This window comes from Neoarius graeffei, chromosome 2 (genome assembly GCF_027579695.1).
Source record: "Neoarius graeffei isolate fNeoGra1 chromosome 2, fNeoGra1.pri, whole genome shotgun sequence".
NCBI classification, from domain to species: domain Eukaryota; kingdom Metazoa; phylum Chordata; class Actinopteri; order Siluriformes; family Ariidae; genus Neoarius; species Neoarius graeffei.
Window position 1 is genome coordinate 102,934,639 of NC_083570.1, and position 22,198 is coordinate 102,956,836.

Consider the following 22,198-nt stretch of genomic DNA (forward strand, 5'->3'; position numbering starts at 1 on the left):
AAAAGTCAGGGGGAGTGTAACAGTGGCCCCCCACACAGCGCAGCCTTTACCTCAGAAAAAGCCTACTGGCATTGCTCCATCCACTGGACTGGATCTGGTGCCCCCTTTTTAGTGAGATCAGTCAGTGGGCTGGTGACATCCGAATAATTAGGTATAAACCTACGATAATAGCCAGCCAGCCCCAGGAACTGTCTCACCCCCTTTTTGGTCTTGGGCCTCAGACAGGCTGCAATCGCTGCAGTCTTGTTAATTTGGGGACGCACCTGCCCATTGCCCAAGTGGATGCCCAGATACTGTACTTCCACCTTCCCAATCGCACACTTCTTCGGGTTGGCTGTGAGACCCGCCCGCCTCAGCAACCTAAGGACGGCCCTCAGGTGTTGTAGGTGCCATGGCCAGTCATTACTATAAATAATGATGTCGTCAAGGTATGCGGCAGCATAGGTGGCGTGGGAGTGGAGGACCCTATACATCAGCCGCTGAAACGTAGCGGGCGCCCCAAACAGCCCAAAAGGAAGTGTGACAAACTGGTGTAAGCCAAACGGTGTGGAAAAGGCCATTTTTTCTCGGGATAATGGAGTCAAGGGGATCTGCCAATAACCCTTTGTCAAATCCAGTGTCGAGTAAAAGTGAGCCGTGCCTAGTCGATCAAGCAACTCATCCGAGGCATTGGGTACACATCGAATTTAAACACCGCATTGACTTTTCTATAGTCTACACAAAGCCGGACTGACCCATCAGCCTTGGGTACCAAGACCACCGGGCTGCTTCAGTCGCTGTGGGACTCCTCAACGATGCCCATTTCGAGCATGGCCTCGAGTTCTTCCCGAACCACTTTTTTCTTGTGTTTGGGTAGCCTGTAAGGGCAGCTACACACTACCACCCCCGGGGGCATCTCAATGTGGTGCTCTATGAGGTCAGTGCGGCCGGGCAGGGGCGAGAACACGTCCGAAAATTCGGTCTGCAACTGGGCAACCTCTGCGAGTTGTGTCAGGGAGAGGTGGTCTCCACAGGGGACTGGAGAGGTACGCGATGCCAATGCTCCCTTTTGAACCTCTGACCCCAGCTCTGCCTTCTCTGGAACCACCGACACCAACGCCATGGGGACCTCCTCATTCCAGAGTTTGAGTAGATTGAGGTGGTAAATCTGTAGCGCCCCACCCCTGTCCGTTCACCTCAACTCGTAGTCGATGTCCCCGACTCACCGTGTGACCTCAAAGGGTCCTTGCCACTTGGCGATTAATTTGGAGCTCGATGTGGGCAACAGTACGAGTACTTTATCTCCCGGTGTGAACTCCCTAAGGCGCATACCCTTGTTGTACAGGCAAGTTTGCTGTTCTTGGGCCTGTCACAAATTCTCCTGGGTTAGGTGCATGAGTGTGTGGAGTTTTGCGTGCAGGTCAATAATGTATTGAATTTCATTTTTACTTGGTGAAGGTCCCTCCTCCCAATTTTCTCACAGCACGTCTAAAATGCCACACGACTTATGCCCATATAACAATTCAAACAGTGAAACCCCCATGGAGACTTGTGGGACCTCTCGCACTACAAACAACGAGGGTTCGAGCCATTTATCCCAATTACATGTGTCCTCCCTTACGAATTTCTTAATTATATTTTTGAGGGTGCGATTGAATCGTTCGACTAAACCGTCCATTTGTGGGTGATAAATGCTGGTGCAGATCGGCTTAATACCTAATAACCCATAAAGTTCATTCAGTGTTTGTGACATAAATGAGGTGCCTTGATCAGTCAGAATCTCTTTCGGGATTCCAACTTGGGAGATAACGCGGAAGAACGCTTCCGCAATACTATTTATACTAATGAGATATTGCGAAGAGGCACTGCGTCCGGGTATCGCCTTGCATAGTCCACCAGAACTAATGTAAAGCGGTACCCTCATGTTGACCGATCTAATGGCCTGATGAGATCCATCCCAATTCTTTCAAACGGGGTCTCGATTAATGGGAGAGGGTGCAAAGGCACTTTTGGGATGGCCGCTGGATTTACTAACTGGCATTCGCGGTATGCCGTACACCACCTACGGACATCACCGCGAATCCCTGGCCAATAGAACCGGGCCATTATTCGGGCTAGTGTTTTATCCTGCCCTAAGTGTCCAGCCATGGGATTAAAGTGAGCCGCCTGGAATACCAATTCCCGGTGGCTTTTTGGAATCAAGAGCTGCATGATTTGTTCTTTAGTTTGAGTGTCCTGCGTCACTCAGTATAATCTATCCTTCAGAATAGAAAAATAGGGGAAGGAAGGGGTGGCATTTGGCTGGAGCGTTTGACCATCGATTACTCTCACTTGGTCAAATGCATGCCGCAGAGTCTCGTCTCACGACTGATCTAACGGGAATTCCGCGAGGGATTCCCCGAGCGAGGGAGGAGGAACCGGCGGCTCCTCACTCTGACGCGGAGATGACGTAAACGGCTCTGTGACAGCTGCTCCTGCCAATGCGACACCGGGACCTCCCCTTGCTGAAATATGGCAGGACCCACTCTTTACTAAATGACTCATTAATTCCCCGAATCCCGGCCAATCAGTCCCCAAAATTATTGAGTGGGTGAGGCGAGGATTAACCGCCGCCTTCACTCTAAAATTTTCCCCTCTGAAAAAAATGTGGACTGACACTAAAGGGTAGCTGTGAACATCCCCGTGCACACACAACACCTTCAGCACCTGTGCTCCCCCCAATGCCTCGTCTTGCACCAGGCTTTGGTGGCTTGAGGTCTGATTACAGCCAGAGTCCACCAAAGCCTGATATGTATCCCTTTGGATACTCACCGGTATGTGATACGCTCTGGCCCGATCAAGGGCGGCTCCTGGCGCATCGGGGATCTGAACCACCGCGCCTACTTCCATCACCGAGCACTGCTGTTGGAGGTGGCCCGGCTTCCCGCAGCGTCACCAAACCGGCCTGGGCTTTCTCTCTGCACCGGTGCTCTGGGGCTCACTCACCTGAGGGGGGGGGAGAGACAGACACGGAAGTGAGAAACGGGAAGACACAGCAGGTGTGGCGGACCGGCTGTGAGGGAGCCGGCCCCCGCCTCCGCGGTGGGGGAACGGGGCGAGGACGAGACACAGAAGGGGAGGGGGAAAGAGAGAGAGAGGAGAGAAGCGAAGAGGGGATCTGTTCGAGAAGAAGAAGGTCCAGGTTCGAGCCCCGTGGCCGGCGAGGGCCTTTCTGTGTGGAGTTTGCATGTTCTCCCCGTGTCCGCGTGGATTTCCTCCGGGTGCTCCGGTTTCCCCCACAGTCCAAAGACATGCAGGTTAGGATAACTGGTGACTCTAAATTGACCGTAGGTGTGAATGTGAATGTGAATGGTTGTCTGTGTCTATGTGTCAGCCCTGTGATGACCTGGCGACTTGTCCAGGGTGTACCCCGCCTTTCACCCGTAGTCAGCTGGGATAGGCTCCAGCTTGCCTGCGACCCTGTAGAACAGGATAAAGCGGCTAGAGATAATGAGATGAGATGAGAAAATGTTTAAAATTCAGGGATATTATAGAATATAAAACTGCCTTAGTAATGAACAAAGTAAGGAATTATAAAGTACCAAGGAATATCCAAACAATGTTCTCAGATAGAGAGGGGGACTATAATTTTAGGGGGAAATTGAAATTTAAAATTCGCAGTGCTAGGACAACGTTAAAAATGTTCAGTATTTCTATTTGTGGAGTAAAGCTATGGAACAGTTTGAATGTGGAGCTCATGAAATGTACAACTATAAACCAGTTCAAAAAAAGGTATAAGGAACAGATCTTTATGAGGTAAAGGGAGGAGGAATTACAATAACATTCTATTGATAATATAGGTGTATATGTGTGGGTATGGGTACATTCGGATATATTATATAAAAAGTGAGTATTTGTATATATATATATATTTATATATATATATATATATATATATATATATATATATATATATATATATATATATATATATATATATATATGTGTGTGTGTGTGTGTGTGTGTGTATAGTGCATAACTGAATATAATATATACGCATAATATGCATAATTATGATATGGGTGTCTGTGTACGTATGGATGTGTATAATTATAGGTAGGTGTATATGTATGTACTGTATATATGTATTGTATGTGTGTATAAATGCATAGCATAAGTATTTGTATATATATGATTTGATTTGGGTGATATTATGCCATGTTGGTATGTCTTGGTATATTGGTATGTTTTTTTTGTTGTTGATTTTGCTTTCTTTTGTATATATAGTTTATTATGGTGGAAAGTGATGTTTGATTAACGGTGGTATAGAGGGTTAGGATTTGATAAGTTATTTACTTCTTCCTAATCCTTTCAGAACATTATTATGTTATTGCCTTGTGGCTACACTATTCTGTTTATGAGGATGTTTTGATGATTGCATTTTTTATTTTTATTTTTTGTTTTTTGTTTGTTTTTATATCTTCTTTACTGTTTGGAATCAATCAATCAATCAATCAATCAATCAATCAATCAATCAATCAATCAATCAATCAATAAAACGTGGCCGCATGATGCTGGCAGTGCTGGGGAATTGAGACTCACTGAGGCTGTGCGTAGCTCATTGAGTCTGTACGTATATGGGTGGTCGAGTAGATGACTCATGCCAAGTCCTTAACAACTCCAGTAAGCTAGCTAATAATGATGATGATGATGATGATTATTAATATTACTATTATTGGTCGTTAGAATAAATATGAGGGTCTATAACAGATACTGAGACTGATGCTTTGGTGATTTCTTTATGATGTACATGAACAATAATGTGCAACAAAAGTGTTTCATGAGTCAAAGGTGTTTATTAATAATTCAAAGCAGGACATTGCAGTGATACACACACTTAACACATATGTAAGTGATCATTAAGAAGAAGAATTGAGTTAAACTGAGGAGTGTGTGAGCTCACATGTTAATAAGACAAATGAAATGATGAAAGTGGGACATTTGAGCAGTAAAGGCCACATGTAACACACAGTGAAGCAGTAGAAGGTGAGCTGAGTAAAGTGTGTGTGAGCTCACAGCTCTGAGCACTGCTCTGTGTTCACTCTGCCCACCACAGTAGGTTGGTTGTCTTTGGAGGCCTCACAGGTCACCACCTTGTTCCTCCACTGCTCCGGGTGGAGGCTCAGCGTGCTGCTCCAGCTGTAGAGGCCGTCCGCGTGCAGAACGGCGGTGCTGCGGCTCTCCCCCGAGCTCCAGCTGCTCCCATCAACCTTCCAGCTCAGTGTCCAGTCCGAGGGGAAGCCCTTGTCGGCCACACACATGAGTGTGACCTTCTCCTGCTGCAGCTCCACACTGGAGGGGGGCAACACTGTCACACTGGGCTGAGTGACACCTACACACACACACACACACACACACACACACACACACACACACACACACACACACACACACACACACAGAGTTGAGACAGGAATGGACAGCTGTCAGTCACTCAGGCTTCGTTTCAGCTCACTGTGTGTTTCACTTCCCTTTATATCTTACAGAGCAGAACTGAGTTCAGTGGAGCATCACAAACGTTTCACATTTAGTTCAAACACTTTTACATCTTAGATCTATAATCATTTACGTATATTACAGTTATCCCTGGACAGGAAAATTGAATTAGACCAAGTATTTAGTCATTAAAAATATGAAGCTCATTTTATAACATGAATAAGCTACATTTAAAATACAGAATATTTACCACTTAAGCAAATTCAGTTTTGGTTTCTACATTTAAATCCGTTTTTGGACTCACAGTCTCTAAGATATTAAATGTCATTAAAATCATTCAACAAAAATGTCATCTGTAATTTGCACGATATCTACTTTCCTTTTAGATTTAAATTATAATTAACTACCAGCAGTAGAATCAAATACAATTAAGCTTTAAATTATAATTAACAACTGGCAATAGAATCAAAGACATTTTTCAAACTTCTAAAATAAGGGAAATTTGAGAAACAAAAGGATGTTACACAAAAATCACATCTGATCTGAATTTGGAGGAAAAATAAATCTAATTACACATTACAACATGAATCTGAACACACTCCATTTCAGTCATTAATCTGAACACACTCCATTTCAGTCATTAATCTGAACACACTCCATTTCAGTCATTAATCTGAACACACTCCATTTCAGTCATTAATCTGAACACACTCCATTTCAGTAATTAGTAAACAGGTTACTTACGGCCCACAGACAGTTTGGTTCCTCCACCAAAAGTCCACCACAGTGATACAAACAGGTTTAGCGGCCGTACAAAAACCCTGCTGCTCTAAACTCACTGCTCTCTCCATCCATTTAAACCTCTTATTACAAAACAGCTACAAAACACCAACTTCTGCTCACATCAGCTGATTAATACACTAACTCTCTGACTGTTTTACGACATTTTACTGTTTTTTTCTTTTTATCCACCAAGAGTGTCAATCTAAACTGAGGATGCAATTAGTGAGTGAGAAACACAAATAAATTACAAAAAATAAAAGTTGAAATTTCACAAAATGTGGAATTGCAATTGCACAGGATTTACCCAGAATGCCTCATGGAGTAAAAATGCTGATGTACTCATGATAAATTTGCAATATATGACTGAATGTGTGGAGCTAAAGTGAGAATAATTCCTCCACTGCTTCTGTAGACTGATTGAAAGTTATGATATGATATTTAAGTCCTACAATAATCTAAATATTAATTTACAGTCAAAAATATGAGTGTGTATTTACTCACTGCCAACATTGATGCTGCTTCTTCCACCATAAATCCACTACAGTGAGAAACTCATTAACATTCAGTACAAACACCATCCAGTGAAAGTTGAAGCTTCTCTCTCTAATTCACTTATTTATGCATCTTAGACCTCAAAGTGTTTTACAGAAAATCTCCATCTGACCCCACAAGTAAAATTCACACAATAACTCTGTAGTAGTGTGAGAATGACAGTAAGATTGGGGGAATGTGGTAAAGGTGTTTCCATACTTAGAGGACACTTTGCATTGGCAGCACATGCTTCAGTGCTCTGGGAGTGTTTATAGCGCTGTGACTTTAACACTTCATGACTGAGAGCTGCTGCTACAGCAACTTCACCCACAGCTACCATGACTTTGATCCCCGTCTTCATCTGGACACTGATCCTCTGGACTCAAGGTCAGACACGGCTTTGTCTTTTATATTTTAAACAAACTCATCAAGACAATACATTTTTCAGGTTTGTCTCATGATTATTCTTTCAACAGTTTCTGTATCATACGTTTTTTTTTCAGAATGCAGAGGTCAAGTCACAGTAACTCAGACTCCTGCAGTGAAATCTGCTCTTCCAGGAGAAACAGTCACCATCAACTGTAGAACCAGTCAGGCAGTGTATTATCACAGCTCAAATGGCCACTACTTACACTGGTATCAGCAGAAACCTGGAGAAGCTCCTAAACCCCTGATTAAACTTGCGAATCAGCTACAGTCAGGTTTTCCAGCTCGTTTCAGTGGCAGTGGATCTGGATCTGATTTCACTCTGACCATCAGTGGAGTCCAGACTGAAGATGCAGGAGATTATTACTGTCAGAGTTACCATTACATCAGTAGCAAAGCCCTGTTCACACAGTGTTATAGAGTCGTACAAAAACCTCCCTCAGTCAGATTGTAGAGAGACTGCACTGCTGCAGCTGGGAGAGACTGCAGGTGCTGAGTTGGAGGATGTGATACGGCACAAGTTCACAACTCACAGTCGAAATCTTTCAATAACCATGATGATTATGAAAAGTGAGTATATAGTAAGCTATATTTCCATTAAATTAGTTCAGCAACGAAAGATGTAGGATTAGACTTCGAGGCCTTTTTGAATTTTTCCTGCTATATTTTCACTCAATCCTCCTTTGAGCCCAACACCGAATTGGTTCAGAAAAAGGAAATATGGCTAATCATTTCGAAGGCCATTGTTCTGAAAAACTTAGATGAAGCTGTTGACTGTTTGCCCATTTCTGGTACATCACACACTGACATTACTGACCCTAAAGTGTATACCATATCAGTTGCATAAGTATTCACACACACTGCACTTTTCCACATTTTCTAGTGTTACAGCCGAGAACTGAAATGCACTTAAGTGGGACTAAAGGTCATGAAGCTACACAAAACCTCCCACATTATTGAAGTTTGGGGAAAATCAGTCAAGATTCTTATGAGTTAATTAACTCTAAATTAGGCAGCACGGTGGTGTAGTGGTTAGCACTGTCGCCTCAAACCAAGAATGTCCGGGAGGGTTCGAGCCCCGTGGCCGGCAAGGGCCTTTCTGTGCGGATTTTGATGTTCTCCCCGTGTCCACGTGGGTTTCCTCCGGGTGCTCCGTTTTCCCCCACAGTCCAAAGACATGCAGGTTAGGTTTACTGGTGACTCTAAATTGACCGTAGGTGTGAATGTGAGTGTGAATGGTTGTCTGTGTCTATGTGTCAGCCCTGTGATGACCTGGCGACTTGTCCAGGGTGTACCCCGCCTTTCGCCCGTAGTCAGTTGGGATAGGCTCCAGCTTGCCTAGGACCCTGTAGAAGGATAAAGCGGCTAGAGATAATGAGATGAGATGAGACACTTGTACACATTTATATATGGAGACATTGTAATGTTGATTAGCGACGGCCACATTCACTCCAGTAAGACACAGATTTCCCATCCAGTTAATTTGTTTTGTTTTTTTTGTCCCTGAATTCTAATTTGCTGTTTTATTGCTTTTATCCAAGGAGATATACATTAAAGTGTCTAAAGCATATCTTATGTTCCAGGAAGTTTGCATGATCAGGACCTTCAGGAGAAGAGACTGATCTCTCTCTCTCTCTCTCTCTCTCTCTCTCTCTCTCTCTCTGTACAATTGGAAGAGATTTTAGGTCTTGAATCAGACTCAGTGACTGCCTCGATATGTCATTCCCCCCATCAATCTGTCAACATTTTGTCTTTCAGTGTCTTCACTCCTGTCATAGTTTATGACTATTTTTATGTTTTCTCAGAGATCAGATTATTCTTCAGTATATTTAAAATGTACTTGTTAGATTTTTCATGAGTTTAGGCAGATTCTTCCCAGTCAGAGAAATAAGAAGTAACAGTTCATTTGCAAGAACAGCTCTGAGTCCCAGAATAGATCAACACTTTCAGCAGATGTTCATGGTTCTTCAGTCGAACTCACTCAAGCACAACACACAGCGCTGCACTCGACCTGCTGTTAAAGGTGCCGATCCAAATCACTGTCAAAGACACTTCACGACTGAAAAAGGAGACATGCTTTCCACATTTAAGCTTTATTTCAGTACAGATAAACCACTGACTCCACTCCAGTCTTCTAAATATGTTTTAAAGTGTACACTTCTATTCTAGTGGACTTTACAGTGGCTCTTTCAGAACGAGGTGATCTGAGTGGTGTTGTGGTGGGAGACGGTACAGCCGAACACCTCGGACTCTTCCCAGCGTTCTTTGAAGAGGGTCAGGGTGCTGAAGGGTCCTTCTGTTCTTCTGTGCTGGTCAGAACCCCTCATTCACCTCAACACCATCCATGGTGCAGCTCAGTAGCACCCCCTGTGGAGAATAGGCTGAGAGCAGGCAGAGCAGCGAGGCCGAGCCTTCAGAGAGCTGCAGAGAGGAGGGAGGGAGCAGAGACATGGAGGAGTTCACCACCGGACCACCTGGAGAACACACACAGAGTCAATATGGTTATATTTACAGAACACAATTGTCTGATTAAATGTTTTTTTCATTGGTTAGTTTTCTTTGTCACTCTGATGTTTAAATTCAGTGATGTTTCAGTAAACCTGTCTGACTCTGGAGCACAGTGTACTGTACACACTGCAGGAGACTGGAGGAGAAATAACACCAAATGATGGATTAGTGATGAGATTCATCTCTACAGTCAGAAAAAAAACAACAACATGATCCATAAAGATAGTAAGGAAAGAACTTTTTATTGCTGCTCACCTCTAAATCTCCTCTGTAGTCAGTCTGAATCCTGATGGAATTAAAGTGAAAGACTCAACTTCTGTCATTTCTCTACTACATTTATACACCTGTAATTTCCAGGAAATCTCTCATTTTGACTTTCTGATCAGTGAAAGTTTAAACTTCTCTCTCTCTCACTCACTTTTATGCATATTAGATATACAGTGGTGCTTGAAAGTTTGTGAACCCTTTAGAATTTTCTATATTTCTGCATAAATATGACCGAAAACATCATCAGATTTTCACACAAGTCCGAAAAGTAGATAAAGAGAACCCAGTTAAACAAATGAGACAAAAATATTATACTTGTTCATTTATTTATTGAGGGAAATGATCCAAAATTACATATCTGTGAGTGGCAAAAGTATGTGAACCTCTCGGATTAGCAGTTAATTTGAAGGTGAGATTAGAGTCAGGTGTTTTCAATCAGTGGGATGACGATCAGGTGTGAGTGGGCACCCGGTTTTATTTAAAGAACAGGGATCTATCAAAGTCTGATCTTCACAACACATTTGTGGAAATGTATCATGGCACGAACAAAGGAGATTTCTGAGGACGTCATAAAAAGCGTTGTTGATGCTCATCAGGCTGAAGAAGGTTACAAAACCATCCAAACACACCTCGTTTAATGCTTCAGCTAATTAACCATGCCTGCTGAGTTGAGTGAGTGTATTAGTGCAGGTAAAACATTAAAATGTGTAGGACAGGGGACACTCCTTACATCTAAAGTGCTAATGGTTAATGAACTTATTACTGATCAGGAGTTTAATGTACTTTGTTTAACTGAAACATGGATGAAGCCAAATTAATATATAGTATTAAATGAAGCGAGTCCTCCTGGATACAGTTATATACACCAGCCTCGTCTAACTGGCAGAGGACGAGGTGGCGCAGTTATTTATAATGATTATCTAGGTGTAGCACACAAACCTGGTGATAAATTTAATACATTTGAAGATCTTCATACTAATATAATGTATGCAAAATAAGTCTACCCAGTTAATTCCGTTACTTATTATTTACAGGCCCCTCGGGGCCATATTCTGAGTTTCTTTCTGAATTTGCAGATTTTATGTCAGACCTGGTTATTTCCTTAGCCAAAGCTTTAGCTGTTGGCGATTTTAATATTCACTTCAATAAACCAGAAGACCCTTTGAAAACAGCATTTGTGTCCATTTTATATTCAGTAGGGGTTAATCAGAGTGTCATAGGACCTATCCATAACGGTGGTCACACCCTCGAGCTAATACTAACATTCGGGCTAAACATAGAAAATATAGTTATACTTCCACAGTCTGAAGTTCTCAGATCATTAACTCATCTCATTCATATTATGTCTGAGTAATAATATATGCACCTCACCATGCTACTGTATTAAATGTACATTCACGTCAACTACTGCACAGAGCTTTATAAATGATCTCCCAGAGTTATCAACTTTGATTGGGTCACTGTCAGCCCCTGCAGAACTTGATCAGGCAACTGAATGCTTAAAGTCAACGTTCCGCTATACTTTAGAGAATGTAGGTCCTCTTAAAAGGAAAATGATCAGAGAGAAAAAATTAGCACCCCGGTATAATGATGACGCACTTTAAAACAGACCACTCAAAAATTGGAACGTAAATGGTGTCAAACAAAATTGGTAGCCTTCAAATTAGCTTGGAAGAAGAGCCTCCTGAAGTATAGAAAATCTCTTAGTGCTGCTAGATCAACATATCTCTCCTCCCAAATAGAAGATAACAAAAATAATCCTAGATTCCTATTTAATACTGTAGCAAAATTAACCAGGAATAAGTCCACTATAGACACATGCACACCTGCAGTATGTAGTCGCAATGACTTCATGATTTTTTTTTTTAATGAGAAAATTGAAAATATCCGACAAAAAAATTCAAACTACTAATTTAAGGTCAGACAATCTAAGTGACCCTGTAGTTAACAATATAACTGTATCAGATCAGCAATTAGAATGTTTTACTCCCCTGAGAGAAATTGAATTACTTTCATTAATCTCCGCATCAAAATCCTCAACTTGTGTACTTGACCCCTTACCTCCACGTCTATTCAAAAAGGTAATACCTGAAGTAATTGAACCACTTCTAAAAAGAATAAATTCTTCTCTTAGGATCAGTTATGTACCCAAATCCTTTAAACTAGCAGTTATCAAACCCCGATTAAAAAACCTGACCTTGATCCCTGTCAGCTGTCCAATTATCGGCCAATATCAAACCTCCCCTTTATCTCCAAGATCCTTGAAAAAGCTGTGGCACAGCAGTTATGCTCATATTTGCATAGGAATAATATTCATGAAATGTATCAGTCAGGATTTAGACCTCATCATAGCACAGAGCCAGCTCTGATTAAAGTAATAAATGACCTACTGTTGGCGTCTGATCAGGGATGTGCCTTGCTGCTTGTGTTGCTTGACCTTAGTGCAGCATTTGATACCATTGATCATGACATTCTTCTGGATAGACTAGAAAACGTTGTGGGAGTTAAGGGAATGGCCCTCTCCTGGCTCAGGTCTTATTTAACTGATCGCTATCAGTATGTTGATGTAAATGGTGATTTTTCTAGACATACTTAGGTAAAGTTTAGTGTTCCACAAGGTTCTGTCTTGGGTCCACTGCTTTTTTCTTTATATATGTTACCTCTGGGTGATATTATTCATAAAGATTGTATTAGTGTCCACTGTTATGCTGATGACACACAGTTGTATGTTTCTGCAAAACCAGATGAGAGACACTAGCTTAATAGAATTGAGGAATGTGTAAAAGACATTAGACACTGGATGCTTACGTATTAACTTCCTTCTGCTTAACTCTGACAAGACTGAAGTACTTGTACTAGGACCACATGCAGCTAGAAGTAAGTTTTCTGATTACACAGTAACTCTGGATGGCCTTTCTGTTTCTTCACCTGCAGCAGTAAAAGACCTCAGGTGAATAACAAATGTTATATAGTAATAGTAAATAGTAAATAACAATATGCAAACTCCTTCAAGCTTTGTTTGTATTCTTTGGAATAGCTTCACTTTGTGTTGTTTACCTGTTTAGTTATTTATGATTTACTTATTGTAATATTATATTATGTTATTATCAGTTTTTATTTACTATTGTATATTTTCTTATTTCTTTTTGTCCCCCCCAGGGCTCACAGAAATACGCTTTGGGCGATATGTACCCCCTGGTAAAATAAATAAACTGAAACTGAAACACAATTTACTGGACTAACAATTACTATCTATACAGGACACAACTTTTAGCACAATGGAAAAGACGTTGTTGTTGTTTTTTTCTGTTTTCATGTTGTTCTCCCTCACTCTCTCCTCCACATGACCAACTTCTTCCAATCCTGATCATGACCTTTACCTGGAAGAAAATACGTATAAAATCGAAATCAAATAAACATGTAAACAGGTATTGCCCTCATAAAGAAACACAAATAAATAATAAATATATTAACATTTGCCATTATAGCACAAACTGAGAAAATCAGAGTAAACAAACATGAATATATTGTTTTTCCCACTGGACTACACTGAGATTCTGAGCTTTATTTGTGAAAAGTAGCTGGATATCATTCAGCTTCCGATGAATGAAGATGTCAGAAAAGGTATGAACATTAACCTGCGCCTTATCCAACCATAACCACTCATTTTTATGACATTGTTGAGACCACACTGAAAAAAAGGAGAACAGAAGCTTTTGTCACATATGTATTACAGCACAGTGATAATTCTTTACTTCATGTACAGCGTCTTGCAAAAGTATTCATCCCCCTTGGTGTTTGTCCTGTTTTGTCACATTACAAGCTGTCATAAGCATGGATTTTTGGGGGGTTAGCATCATTTGATTTACACAAGATGCCTACCTCTTTAAAGGTGCAAATTATTATTATATTTTTTTATTGTGACACAAACAATAATTAAGATGAAAAAACAGAAATCTGGAGTGTGCATAAGTATTCACCCCCTTTCATATGAAACCCCTAAAAAAGAGCTGGTTTAACCAATTCACTTCATAAGTCACATAATTAGTTGATTAAGATCCACCTGTGTGCAATCAAAGTGTCACATGATTTGTCACATGATCTCTGTATAAATCAACCTGTTGTGGAAGGACCCTGACTCTGCAACACTAAGCAAGCAACATGAGAACCAAGCAGCACTCCGAACAGGTCAGAGACAAAATTGTGAAGAAGTATAGATCAGGATTGCATTATAAAAAATATCCCAAACTTTGAATATCCCACGGAGCACCATTTAATCCATTACAGCAAAATGGAAAGAATATGGCACCACTACAAATCTGACAAGAGAAGGCCGCCCACCAAAACTCACAGGCCGGACAAAGAGGGCATTAATCAGAGATGCAACAAAGACACCAAAGATAACACTGAAGGAGCTGCAAAGATCTACAGTGGAGATGGGAGTATCTGTCCATCGGACCGCTTTAAGCCATACACTCCACAGAGAAGGACTTTATGGAAGAGTGGCCAGAAAAAAATCCATTGCTTCAAGAAAAACATGAAAAGAATAAGAAACCACATTTTGAGTTTGCCCAACAGCATGTGGTAGACTCCCCAAACACACAGAAAAATATTCTCTGGTCAGATGAGACTAAAATTTAACATTTTGTCTATCATGGGAAACGCCATGTGTGCCGCACACCCAACACTTCCCTTCACCCTGAGAACACCATTCCTACAGTAAAGCATGGTGGTGGCAGCATCATGCTGTGGGGATATTTTTCATCTGCAGTGACAGGAAAGCTGGTCAGGATTGAAGAAAATATGGATGGCACTAAATACAGGGTAATTCTGGAGGAAACCCTGTTTGAGTCAGTCAGAGGTTTGAGACTGGGAGGAAGGTTCACATTCCAGCAGGGCAATGCCCCTAAACTTACTGCTAAAGCTACACGGGAGTGGTTTAAAGGGGGGCATTTAAATGTCTTGGAATGGCTGAGTCAAAGCCCAGACCTCAATCCAAGTGAGAATCTGTGGCAGAACTTGAAGATTGCTGTAAATCAATGTAAATCAATTGACTTTGTGAATACCTATGCACACTCCAGATTCCTGTTGTTTCATCTTAATTATTGTTTGTGTCACAATATAAAAATAAATAAATAGCAATTTGCATCTTTAAAGTGGAATTCAAATGGTCCTAGCCCCCAATAATCCATTTTAAATCCAGCTTGTAATGCATCAAAACATGACAAACACCAAGGGGGATGAATACTTTTGCAAGACACTGTTCAAACGCATGTTTCACAACCATGTTATAACAGTTAATAAGCATGTGAGCCATCTTTGGAGCTCTGTCACTGGCTAAAATAACACGTCAGGTTTTTTGGGAGAATGTACAAATTTATTTCTTTCGAAGACACGCCGTTTACAATATTAAAACTCTGTTTGTAGCAGCTTTTGATTTAGTTTTAAACAGAAATGTGCATTGTTGATTCTGAAATGCAAAATGGAGTTTTTTCAGTCCAAAGTATTCTTCATTAAAATTTGGTTCAAAATATTCAGAGAATCAAATTAAATTGAATCATGAAGCCAGCATTGTGAATAGAATTTTGTAAAATATAATTACACACCAACCTTCCTCCTGTTGTTTTTGAAGACAACAGATAGGAAATAGTGAGATTCTTAGGGCCCGTCCACACGAGTACGTTTTTGTCGAATCTGCATAAATACTTTATCGTTTCGGCCTCGCGTCCAGACAGATCTGGCTTTTTCAAGGTGTGAAACCAGTATTTTTTGAAAACGGGTCCCAGAGTGGGAAAATCCTAAAACGCCGGATAGCCCGGAGTCGTCTGGATGGCGAATGCGGATTTTTTCAGAAACGATGACGTATAAGCCCCGCCTCTCTAACCTTTAACCTCAGCCTCTGCCGCGAGACACGTCATAACAACAACAATGGCGGACTACAGGTTTCTACCATATAGTTCCACTTCATTGTCGGTCAACACAAAAGACTCTCCTCTTCCTCTCAGAGTTGCGCTGGCCATGATCATACTCTTCTCGTGTTATGAGCTTGTTTGTAAACAGTGCGTGACCTTTATACGCATGCTCCATGGCTTCTCTTCCGGTTTTAGTGTATTGGTGTGGTGGCGTCACAGCACCACATACAGACCTGGCATATGTGCTACAGCATTTTGGGTCGTTTCCAGTGAATCCGTGTGACGCAGATATTTCTGGAAACGATGCCGTGTTTACGGAGATTTTTTTCAAAACGACAGCATATTGGGTGAGGCCGCGTACTCGTGTGGACGGGCCCTTAAAGGGTTGAGGTTTCTGGTTGAAATAAAAACAGTGAACACCTTCCACACAGAGAAGAGGTTATTATTATCTCAACAGATTTGTTGCAGAGAGTAAGCAGTTAATATGAAGTTACTCGGATGAAGATGAAGCATATAGTGTTGTACGTCGCTTTAAAATGCTTGTCAAGGAAAGCACCAAAAAAAAAAAAAATCAGATTTTTTTTTTGTCCGACTGGCTGTTTTCAGTACTTGATGTCCGTAGTGAAAATGTGTGTGTGTGTGTGTGTGTGTGTGTGTGGGGGGGGTTGTGTGTGTGTGCATTTGAATCCCATGCTTCAGTGCTCTGGCAGTGTTTATAGCGCTGCGACTTTAACGCTTCATGACTGAGAGCTGCTGCTACAGCAACTTCACCCACAGCTACCATGACTTTGATCCCCGTCTTCATCTGGACGCTGATCCTCTGGACTCAAGGTCAGACACGGCTTCACATTTTATCTCTACAATAATGTGTTCATACAAATACAATTACTGTTTCTATTATAATATTTCATCTCATATTGTGTTATTATACTATTTATTTCAGAATGCAGAGGTCAAGCCACATTAACTCAGACTCCTGCAGTGAAATCTGCTCTTCCAGGAGAAACAGTCACCATCAACTGTAGAACCAGTCAGGCAGTGTCCAAGGACTCATCTGGTGACCGCTTACACTGGTATCAGCAGAAACCTGGAGAAGCTCCTAAACTACTGATTAAATATGTGAATCAGCGACAGTCAGGATTTCCAGCTCGTTTCAGTGGCAGTGGATCTGGATCTGATTTCACTCTGACCATCAGTGGAGTCCAGACTGAAGATGCAGGAGATTATTACTGTCAGAGCTGGCATGATATCTCTGGCTACTGGTTCACACAGTGTTATAGAGTTGTACAAAAACCTCCCTCAGTCAGATTGTAGAGAGACTGCACTGCTGCAGCTGGGAGAGACTGCAGGTGCTGAGTTGGAGGATGTGATACGACACAATGACCCTCTGTGGAGGAGAGGAACCACACCACACTAACTCACAACTTACTTTAGAAATCTCTCAGTAATCATCACACCACACTGCACACAGTCCATCACATCCACTACTGTAAGATCAATAGTTTCCCAGGTCTCTCAGTCGTGGTGTTCCCTGTCACACCTGAAACATCTTTAGAAAGAAGAACAGCTTTAGAGATAACAGATCCGTATCTGCACTGATGGCTGGTTGTGATATTGAATAAGGGCTAAATCCAATTTTACTCCTCATCTCTGACTTGCTGTTACTATTATGAAGCCATTAGAGATGAGCCTTATAACACTAACTGTGACAGTGAGTCTCATTATATAAGCATAAATAAGACATACACACATTAAAATACACAAAGACATCAATTTTAAATCAAGTGATTAATGTCTGTAATTCTTCTTGCTGTTTGAGGTGTCATGTGTTTGATCAGTGTTCATGGTGTCCTGACATTGACTAACTCACAGGTTCCTAACCCTGGTTTACCCCTTGTCCACCCCAGGACCCCCTGTCTTGCACATTTCAGCACTTTCCCTGCTCTCAACACACCTCATTTAACGTTTCCACTAATTAACAGTGCTTGCTGACTTGAGTGAGTGTGTTGGTGCAGGTAAAATAGTACAATGTGCAGTTCAGGGGACACTCCAGGACCAGGGACAGGAAGCTGTGGACATTCAAATAAACACTAGTTCCATACTGATAGGGGCGGCATTAGGGGGGGAAGTTAGGTCTATTCTTAGGGCCAAGCACTGTCTAGGGGCCCTCAGAGGACAATATTATTATGTGTAAGTTAATTTAATAAAAATATTTTTATAATAATGTTGTCTTTGGGGTGGCATGGTCGTGTAGTGGTTAGCGCTGTCGCCTCACATCAAGAAGGTCCGGGTTCGAGCCCCGTGGCTGGCGAGGGCCTTTCTGTGTGGAGTTTGCATGTTCTCCTCGTGTCCATGTGGGTTTCCTCCAGGTGCTCCGGTTTTCCCCACAGTCCAAAGACATGCAGGTTAGGTTAACTGGTGACTCTAAATTGACCATAGGTGTGAATGTGAATGGTTGTCTGTGTCTATGTGTCAGCCCTGTGATGACCTGGTGACTTGTCCAGGGTGTACCCCACCTTTTGCCCATAGTCAGTTGGAATAGGCTCCAGATTGCCTGCGACCCTGTAGAACAGGATAAAGTGGCTTGAGAAGATGAGATGAGATGTTGTCTCTTAAAATGAGCACATATAACAACCTTCTGGTTTGGTTTTCCATTTTCTGCAAAATTATTAGACTAGATAGTCTTTATATTTCACCCTGTCCCTATTCATTACATGGTACAGTCTTGCATAGGGAGAGCCAGAGCATGACACCATGTTAGGTTTGTTGTTTTCAAATCAAGCACTAAAGTAAATTGCGCATGATATAGGAAGAATTTGATGGTGAGTCATCACTAGATTGAAACCATCATGAAGAAGTCGGGTTACCAGAAATGTAAAGAGAGGCAGCAGAAAGCTGAGAGAGAGAGAGAAAAAGGACTGACAGTTAGGCACCCAGTTTTTCTCGAAGAAAGGTAGCTGATATGTTTATTCACTCTTTTTCTTTTGGTGGCTGTTAACCTCACATGCTAATGTTAATGCTACAGAAGATTATTATTGTGGCTTAACCACTTTTTGGATGATCAAGCTAACAACTTAATTTCCAATGCAGTGTTGTTTTTCTTAAATATTTCATAGGTTACCTTTATTGCCACTGAAAATGAGATTGGTAATGAATGTAATTTTGGTCTGCAAAGAGCTCAGTGAATTTGTCAGTCCACTATATGGGTAGGTAGACAAGACTATACAGCTATACAGCTAACCCTAGACAAGATCGGTCCAGTTTTGGATGAAAAAGAGGAATTCCAGACTGACCTATGTCAATGCACCCAACCCACTGAATGAAGCAACCATGAAAAAAGCTTGTGCCAATGCACAATGCATTCTCAGAGAGACACAGAGGGAGTTCTGGGACAACGTTTGTGAAAATGTTCAGAGTTGCGATGACTGTGGTGACATTGCGGTTTCCACGCGGCCCTGAAGTTTGTTCTAGGGCCATCACCTCAACTGACTGCGCCTTTGCAAGACTCCGATGGTAACATCTTGTTGGGGAAACCTGTTCAACTCAAACGCTAGGTTGATCACTTCAGCTCTCTCTACAGCAACCCCGTACCTTTTGATGAATCCGCGCTAGACTGCATAGAACAACTCCCGGAATTGAAGTAACTTGATGAAGATCCCACCTTGCAAGAAATTGAGAGCACCCTAAAAGACATGAAAAGAGGCAAGGCACCTGGGAGTGATGGTATACCTCCAGATCTTCTTAAACTTGACATCCCTGTCTTGAAAGAATACCTGCTCGACCTGTTGTTATCATGCTGGTGTGAAGGACACGTCCCACAGGATCTCAAAGACGCAAAGCTGGTGACCCTCTTTAAGAACAAGGGGTCTAGACAAGTCTGTGACAACTATAGAGCCATTGCTTTGCTCAGTCTGGTTGGTAAACTCTTCGCCAGTATAATTCTGAAGAGATTACAGGTTCTTGCAGACAGAATTTATCCTGAATCCCAGTGTGGCTTCCGAAGGCATTGATCCACCATCGACATGGTCTTCACTCTCCATCTGCTTCAGGAGAAATGCACTGAGCAAAACAAACCTTTACTCGCTGTTTTCATAGACCTAATCAAAGCCTTTGACTCGGTCAGCTGTGAAGGCCTGTATCTGGTACTACACAAGTTAGGCTGTCCACCTAAATTCCTAGCTATCATCAAAGCATTTCCTGACGGAATGTCTGCTTGCATAGATTTTGATGGTGACCTCTCAGAAGCCTTCACAGTTAATTGCGGAGTTAAACATGGATGCATGATGGCTCCAACTCTGTTTGGCATCTTCTTATCCACCCGGCTACATATCACTTTTCCAAACCCTGAAGGCATCGCCCTTAGCACCTGGAGCAATGGCAAACTTTTCAATCTTGCGCGCCTCAGGGCAAAGTCAAAAACCAGCACAGTTCTGATACACAAACTAATTTTCGCTGATGATGCCATGTTTTGCTCTCATAGTGTAGCCAAGCTACAAGGTACACGTGACGCATTCAGCAATACCTGTGACAAATCTGGCCAAATAATTAATGTGAAGAAGACGGTTGCCTTCTCAATAAATGCACCCCCTCCTCACATCACCATCAATGAGAGCCCTCTTGACACGGTCGAAGACTTCCATTACCTAGGTTCCACGGTCTCATCTTCTGGAAATCTAAACCGTTAAGTTAACTCACACATTGGCCAGACTGCCTATCTGTTCAGGAAACTGGAAAGTTATGTTTGGGACAACAAGTGTCTTACAGTCCATACCAAAGTGCACATATACCAAACTTGCGTACTGTCCGCTCTGCTCTACAGTAGTGAGACATGGGCGTCTCATGCCCGCATTGAAAGGAAACTTAGATGCCTCAGAAAGATCTGTGGGGTTACATGGATGGATAAAGTTCCAAACTTGGAGATCCACAAAAGATGTGGCACCACAAGCCTGTATCCAATCCTGAAACAACATAGGCTGGATTGGTTGGGCCATGTGTCCCGCATGGCCCACTCTCGTCTCCCCCACCAAATTTTGTACGGTCAGCTTGCAAGTGGTAAACGTGACAGGGGCATCCAAAGCTTTGCTTCATCGACGTTTGCAAGCATGACCTGAAATTATTCGACATCAGAGCTGATTGGGAGAAGCTTGTCCAAGATCATATTTCTTGGTGGCACAAGCTCCACCAAGGTGCCAAAAAACTTGAAAATGATCTGGTGACAAAGGAGTCTGACAGAAGACGTAAGAGACATGAACCTTGCCAAACAACGGAATTCATCTGTGAAACCTGTGGCAAGCTCTGTAAGAGTCGAGCTGGGCTAGTTGCCCACGGTCATGACCATCGATGCTGAGCAGACCATCCGACAGGACATAAAAGACTTTGATGATACAGCTAGTGTGTCACCTACTGTAAGTTAAGATGCATGCTAATAACTAGCTTGTTCACTAATGACATCTGCACTCAACATGCACAGATGCAGCCTCAGGATTAGGGAACCCTGCCTTAACCCCCCCTCCCAGTTGAAGCAGAAGGAGGTGAGCAGTGTATTATTGATAATGTATTTACAGAGAAGTCTACGAATAATGGATGGCATGGTGGTGTAGTGGTTAGCATTGTTGCCTCACAGCAAGAAGATCCTGAGTCTGAGCCCATTAGCCAACAAGGGCCTTTCTGTATGGAGTTTGCATGTTCTTCCCACCAGAGGTGGGTAGAGTAGCCAAAAAGTGTGTGTGTAAGAGTATTGTTACTTTAGAATAATATTACTCAAGTAAAAGTAAAAAGTAGTTGTCCAATTAATTACTTGAGTAAGAGTAAAAAGTACCAAGTGAAAAAAACTACTCAAGTGCTGAGTAACTTTTGTTTATTGATCAGGATGTCATAACAGGCAGAGATTTCATATATATTTCACACAAACTGTGTGTGTGTAGTTCTATGTATTAACAATAACAACAAGAAGCTCAAGGCGGTCTGCACATAAACCATAACACTGTGTGCACGTGCACGCTCACTCCATGAAGTGACTGTTCAGCTTTAACAGCAGCTGAACATCACACGTAATATCTCCTCGTACGAAAAAGACTGGAAATAATCCTGTAAGATGCGATCAACGATGTTAATCCTTTCATCTCCCAAAAAGTTGTTTACTGGATCCATCTCGCAGAGGAGTTAGCAAGTGGAAGTAACAAGCAAAAAGGTTGCTAACTAGCTGCCAGTGCCCAGCTTGGCTGGGTGGTGGTGGGGATTGCTAGCAAGCGGTCAATCTAACAAGCTAATGCCCTTCCTTTTGTGAACAAGCACTAGTAGACAAATAATAAAACAAA

The 22,198-nt window shown here is 42.0% G+C and overlaps 2 gene segments (V, D, J or C); one reads left to right on the forward strand and one right to left on the reverse strand.

Annotated features, from left to right (window-relative positions):
- Positions 1–22,198, forward strand: part of LOC132882078 (probable non-functional immunoglobulin kappa variable 6D-41) — a 293,957-nt gene that overhangs the window by 217,275 nt on the left and 54,484 nt on the right.
- Positions 5,031–9,884, reverse strand: LOC132875732 (Ig kappa-b4 chain C region-like). The segment is given in 4 exon segments: positions 5,031–5,350; positions 6,199–6,283; positions 9,526–9,668; positions 9,821–9,884. Coding segments are annotated over 4 exon segments (612 nt in total).